At 32.9% G+C, this 6,493-nt stretch overlaps 2 protein-coding genes across 2 annotated transcripts; both read left to right on the top strand.

The window, feature by feature from the left end:
• The first annotated feature begins 748 nt into the window (after nucleotides 1-748).
• Nucleotides 749-2,976, top strand: LOC125369230 (E3 ubiquitin-protein ligase ATL4-like). Its single transcript, XM_048371212.1, has one exon. It carries the CDS (start codon nucleotides 792-794, stop codon nucleotides 1,455-1,457), a length of 666 nt encoding a protein of 221 aa, XP_048227169.1. The 5' UTR covers nucleotides 749-791; the 3' UTR covers nucleotides 1,458-2,976.
• A 2,403-nt stretch (nucleotides 2,977-5,379) lies between these two features.
• On the top strand, nucleotides 5,380-6,308 carry LOC8274068 (defensin Ec-AMP-D2). Its single transcript, XM_002513709.4, has 2 exons — nucleotides 5,380-5,524; nucleotides 5,813-6,308. Exons 1-2 carry the CDS (start codon nucleotides 5,461-5,463, stop codon nucleotides 5,980-5,982), a joined length of 234 nt encoding a protein of 77 aa, XP_002513755.1. The 5' UTR covers nucleotides 5,380-5,460; the 3' UTR covers nucleotides 5,983-6,308.
• Nucleotides 6,309-6,493: the final 185 nt, after the last annotated feature.

The raw sequence follows: 6,493 nt of genomic DNA, 5'->3' as shown, positions 1-6,493 counted from the left end.
CATTTATTTTCAATAAATTAGAAAAAACAATTTTTTTTTTCTTCATTTTGTTATACACGTAAAAGTGAATGCTATAGATAATTCAAACATCACTTATTACATAAATTCAATACTTGTTATCAGACAAATTTATATTACTAATAGTATTAAATATGAATCACTTATTATATAAATTCAATACTTATTATCATACAAATTTATATTATTAGAAAAAATTTCAATAAATTATTTTGTGATTTAATGTATTTTCATTTATAGTTTACTTTTCTTTATTTAAATATCTTATGAATATAATCATTAACAAATAACGGTCAGATTGCATAACTTTATTAAAAGGCTGACGTAACAATTAAAAAAATAGTAGTTATTGCATGGCACGTCAGAATCTCTAAACGTAATTTTATAATTTGACAATTATTTGCTGACGACCATATGGTACTAAAGTGAAAAAAAGCAAATCACAAATCTTTTAGTGAAAATATATTAATCCATCCAGAGGATAGTTTAATGAAGTTTTTCATATTATTAAACTATCAAATATGGTAATATTTTTAACGAGTGGGTCAAGTTTTATCCCGCTAATTAGAACTCTTTTCTGTTAGTAAAATCGGTTCATAATATCGGTTCATCTAATAACTGTCATCTGAAGCTGCTAATTTGTTTGTGCGCATCATCACAAAAACCAAACCCATTAATCTTTCTTTCATTAAACCCTAACTACAACCTAAAACTAAACTCGAAACAAAACCCTAATCTTGAAAAGCAAGTGGCCCCATCTTTAATCTTCTTCAATGGCATCTACTTACGAGTACTACATGTGGCAAGATTTCAACAACAAGGATAGCAACGACATTGATGTTGATTGTGATATATTCGATATCCAAATCCACTTCCACCATGTTCTTGAAATACATTACCCTGAAAGCAATCAGATTCCCGTAACAACAACCCACAGATCATTCCCTATACCTCGAAACCTAATCTTTTCATCAGATGATCAGTCTCGGTCATCTATTATGGACGCTATACTTTCCACCACTGCTGCCTCAAGAGACTTCATTGATTTAATCTTGCCTGAAGTATCTTCGTTTGCTTTGGAAATGGCTACTCACCCAAGCAATAAGAATGTTAAGGTGCTAACAATGGGCTTGCTTATCTGTGTTGTTACTCCTTATGATGAGCGCGAAGAGATTGATCGTGCTTTGGGTGAAACGATTCAAGAAAAAGCAAGGTTTAAGCCCGCGAGTAAATCTTGCATTGAAGGATTAAAGAGGGTTAGGATTGATAAAGATGATGATAAAATATCGGGTGAAACATGCATGGTGTGTTTGGAGAAAGAATCGGTTGGTGAAGTGGTTATAAGGTTGGCTTGTGGCCATGTTTTTCATGAGGATTGTATCGTCAAGTGGCTACATACAAACCACTTGTGCCCTTTGTGCAGGTTTTCGATTTCTTGATTGATGATGATTTGCGTCAAGGATCCAAGAACAGCGATCTTTCTCCTCCAAGATTCTTGGATTTTCTTGATTACTGAAAGTACAAGAAAACGGAAATCCAATTGAGCCAAGGATTAGAGATCCTCATGGACAGACATAGATGACAAAACTCGAACCACCATCTCTAGTTGGATCACTTCTTTTTGTTGGTATATATGAGACAACTTTTAAAGCAACTCATATGTATACTAAAAGCTAAGCGATTTTTACAGTGCTACATGCTTTTATCTGTAAACTGAATCATAGTCTTTTTCCCCGAGTATGACATAGTGTCTATTAGTAATATATGCAAGTGATGAGTATAGAATCTGAAATTTGGTTTACTGAACACCAATATGCAAGAATTATTTTTGAGGTTCTTCTTGATACTTGATGGATGGAATCAAACTTTAAAATACTCAATATTCATATGAATGTTCTTGTGATCTAGTAACGAAGTTGGAGCTAATTATCCACATTATGATAGTTGTAAATCTAGATAAGGACAGAAAGTTGATTAATTGGGGTTGATTGTTCATTGTCAACAAGCTCGGACGGCAGGTTTTATGATTCCTTAATTTTTTTTTAAATGTATCTTTATTCAATAATTATAATTTTCTATTTATTTATTAGGATTTCTCAAATCTTCTTTCTTAGAGCTTTTTATATTTTTTTTATAGGATTTGGATTTTTTTATAGAAATGTTTGTGGTATTTAATAAAGCTGAAATGTGATGTTCTTGTAATCGAATCGGTGTATGTAATTGAAACTATAGTGAGTAAGTGTTAAATAGCAAATTGGAAGAGATTTACTGAAGAATATGAAATTTAAAAAAAAAAGCTGACACTAAAAATAATTGACATTTTAAGCCACTCATGAATTTTAAATTATTATTTTAGAGAGTGGATTAGTATTCATGTCAAGAACTAAAACTTTTCATTCATAGCCGTACGGTGTGTAATAAGCCTTAATTGGATATAGAAGACAGTAGACAATTACTTAATTTGTTGCTTTTGGTGGGTTATATAAGTGAATATGGAAACACAAACAATATTTATTTTCGATTAAAATCCAATGTGTTTCACGTCTAAGTTTGTATATATGAGAACAACTAAGGGGCAAAAAGAGGTTGAGAAATCTGCCGGACACTGAATTTGAATTGACAAGTTTAAATGCAAACGGTTGGATTGCGATGGCCACCTGGTGAGGTGAAATGGAATGCAAGATGGGTCCTCGATCAGGAAACCTGGTTTAGATGGTGCTACCAGAGATCATACGAGTTCGGTCATTTGTCTCTTTTCAATTGCTTGTGGTATTCTTGATTCTAATTCAGCAGAAGTGTAGAAAAGCTCTACAGCTAACAGTTGAAAATCCTGCACTTACTTTCTCTAGCCTTGTTATTAAATCTGACTCATGTATCTTGGATTCTCAAGTCTAATGACTGTAGGCCTTGAAATTTTCATATTAATTGCTGCTGAGTTTTGTCAAATCGACAACTTAAAAGGGCTGATTAATAACATCTCCGCTGTCCATATCAATAGCGAGAGAGAGAAAAATTTCCATGGCTGATGCTTTTGGCAAATCAAGAGAAAAATTTCCATGGTCCAGTTATTTCATTTGCATGGATCTTATTGTTCCATTTTCTCTTGGTATCTAGGAATGTAATCCGGGCTGGAATGTTGGTGCTTAGGCTTCTTTCTGTTTAATTTGCTGTGGGTTCTTGCAATATTTTTCTTATACTATTTTGTCTTCTTCCAGGGGCTTGATATAGTCTAGGTCGGTTGTTTGCGGGTGATTCTGCTGACTGGGGTTAGTTGAGCTGTAGCAAGTCAAGTTTTTCCTGGTAAAAAGAGTCTCTCTATCAAAGAAAAAAAACCTGATCCGCACTTCAATTTCTTGAATTTAGACTATTTTCATATCAAATGACAAAGATTACATATAGGTCCAAAAGAAGAAAAGGAAATGTCCCTGTGATATCCCATTGCTTTTTCCCCTTGTTCCTTTTACTCTAGAAAGCAGACAAAGGCTTTCATTCACAATCCAAGATTTTTCTTGTCCACAATCTGCTTTTTTCTCCAAGTTTATGTACAAAGTATCCTTTGATTACTGAAGAGAGAAAGGTGAAATCATAATCTTTTACTCTTTGCAGAACAACTTTCTTTTTCTTTTTCTTGTTTCCCCGGATCCAGATAATTAAGGAGAGAACATATTTTCCTCATCTGTACTTCCTTTAATCTCCTTCAGTATTTCCTCCAAAAGAAAGTGCGACTTTTGGAGTTTCAATAACTATGAATTCAATTTCTTTTCCCCAAAACTAAGCATAAATGTTTGATAATAAATTATACCAAAATGATGTTATCCGTTACTTTCTTTTTCAGATACCTAAAATGTTATGGTAAATATTAGATTATTACTACCTAGGTATTATGAGCGTATTAAAGGAGTATTTTCACTGGACAGATGGCATCTCCTTATGATGTTAATTAATAATGTTTCAGTCTACTTCCTTGCATCTCATTAATTTGCCTTATCCGAACATATATGATGACAAGTGTTAATGCGTGATGTCCTTGAATTGGACCCCAAGCAATTCAAATAATAATATCTTAACTTCCAAAACAAGTGCCTTCATATCAGCAGAAACATATTTTTAGCCAGAAATACATGCGTTAATGTTAATCAGCTGTACAGGAAGTCCATATTTTAAACTTTGTAAGATTTTAAATTTTTAATAATTTATGTCTAGAAAATAAAAAGAGACTAATTGAATTTTGTTAAATTAGTAGTTAAGCTTCTGCCTTCCCCTCTTTGGATGCACTGTTATTGTACGGACACAGGAAAAATACAAAACGCAGGTCGGTAGTGGGTATGGAGCATCAGGGGAATATTCCTGCAGTAGGAAGCTGTCGTTTGCTCGCAAAGCTAACTCGTTTTCATACTCTTAAAGTGTATTTTTGAATTAATCTATTTAATCAATTTTTGTTCAAGCTTGTAATATTTATAATTTTTATATATTAAATATTTATCAATTTATATAAGTTAATATGTAAAGATATATTCATTTTTATTATACAATATAATTAATTTTTATCAATAGTTAATAAATTCAACATAATAAAATAAATTATATTATTAAATAAATTAATAGAACTAAAAAATTATTAATAAGCCAAACTCAAAATAAATTCAAATTCGACTGAAATATAGTTATTAGATTTAATTTAAAATAGTAACAAACTTATTAGAATTGGGGTTGGATTAGAGAGGTTCATGGAATGCAAGGTGAGGAATAGCATGCATCCACAGAGATTAGATAGTGGGGTGGACCTACAATTTGAAACTAAATGTCAGAAAAAGAAGAAAGACAGATCAATACAATGCATAAAGATAACGCTGTCAAAAGATAATGTGAATAGCCTTTACATTATAGCGCTGCCAGTGTGGGTGGAGTTGGACAACATAAAAAACAAATCTTGTAAGATTTTTTTGGGCTGTATTACTATTATATTTAATAGCATTTTAATTTTTAGTCCTAAGATTTGCTCTTCAAATAATAATAATAATAATTTTTTAATTTTTATTTTTGTAGAATATTTGATTTTGTAGAAGAGAAAGAAGGTCACAAATATAAATAAATTTGGTCATGAACACAAATAAATAAAAGAACAACTTTCCAAGATTACATAATGAAAAAGAAAGTTAAGGAATATAAGTTAAAAGCTAATTATGTTGGAGATGCTTTCATTTTTATCTGGAAGAACGCATGTGAATTGTCCTTGATACGAATGTAGCGTCTCTTTCTCTATTATTCAGAAAAGAAAAAGAGAACGTGCACGATTGTGATTTGTCCCCGGCCTTTTCTGTTCTTGTCTGGTAATGTCTGATCCAGATGTTATATATAGTAAGTAGCCTATCTATTGCCACCATCACTCCACTTCTCTTTTGAGTTTCTCTGTCTGTGTTTTTGTATTTTTCTCGCTTGGCAATGAAGCATCCTATGCGCCTCTTCTCGACTGTTTTCCTCCTCCTCCTGCTGCTTGTGGCCACTGGTAAACTCCCTAGGATCTTTACCTACTTCTACTTTCTTGCTTCATTATGATCTTCCTTAATAATTAGTAAGAAACAACCAACGACTGACGAATATTAGTTACGGTATGCATTTAAAGACTATTTTCTTGAATCACTAATAAAACTTGGCTTAGTGGTACTGCAAATCCCTGAGCAAGCAGCCTCGAACCAGAATCAGGCCTAACTAATTTAAATAATTATAAGTTTAAAAGAAAACAAAAGATATAAAGGAAACATGTAATTGAACGTTTTTGAGTTTGGCTGATCAGAGATGGGGGCAAAGGTGGCGGAGGCAAGGACCTGCGAATCTCAGAGCCATAAGTTCAAAGGGACATGTTTGAGCACTACAAACTGCGCCAACATTTGCAAAACAGAAGGATTTCATGGCGGTCGCTGCCGAGGGTTTCGACGTCGCTGCTTTTGCACTAAGCACTGTTAGTGGGGGGTGATCTGTTTTATCATCTGATCGGATCAGAGTGCAGGAGAGGAGAATCATGAGTTATCCTCTTCAGTATTAATCTTATACTAGAGTTCTTTCTTCTTCTCTTTTTATGATTCAGTTCAGAATAATGTCCGTCTTTGTCTGATGGTATCTTGTGTGTAATCTTCTTGTTAGTGTCTGCATAGATCTGCTGTTCCTGAATGTAGTTCCGAGTATGCTGTGATCCCTTGTGTTTCCCCATGTATTCCTTGTCAGTTTCAGTCTCTTTTAAGACATGCTTACTCTCTTTTGGCCCTTTAATATATTTGTTCCAGTTATGTGCTGATGCATTGCAATATTGAATATATATATATATATACACACGTCAAAACGAGAACAAGATAAAGGATACTTAAAAGCACGATTCTCAGAAGTTAACAATCAGTGTGTACTTGAAAACTTTTTCGGAATTACTTCATTTTTTAGCAACTTCGAATGCATACCTTCAAATTTTAGAGTTTTCATTATA

Source organism: Ricinus communis, chromosome 2, assembly GCF_019578655.1.
Source record: "Ricinus communis isolate WT05 ecotype wild-type chromosome 2, ASM1957865v1, whole genome shotgun sequence".
Classification (NCBI taxonomy): domain Eukaryota; kingdom Viridiplantae; phylum Streptophyta; class Magnoliopsida; order Malpighiales; family Euphorbiaceae; genus Ricinus; species Ricinus communis.
This window is presented reverse-complemented; position numbering and strand designations above follow the sequence as displayed.

What these genes read in the sequence shown, in the direction of transcription:
- LOC125369230 (XM_048371212.1), top strand. Translation starts at nt 792, where the DNA reads ATGGCATCTACTTACGAGTACTACATGTGGCAAGATTTCAACAACAAG.
- LOC8274068 (XM_002513709.4), top strand. Translation starts at nt 5,461, where the DNA reads ATGAAGCATCCTATGCGCCTCTTCTCGACTGTTTTCCTCCTCCTCCTG. An exon ending in CCTGCTGCTTGTGGCCACTG is followed by an intron (nt 5,525 to 5,812) that starts GTAAACTCCCTA and finishes TTGGCTGATCAG; the next exon opens with AGATGGGGGCAAAGGTGGCG.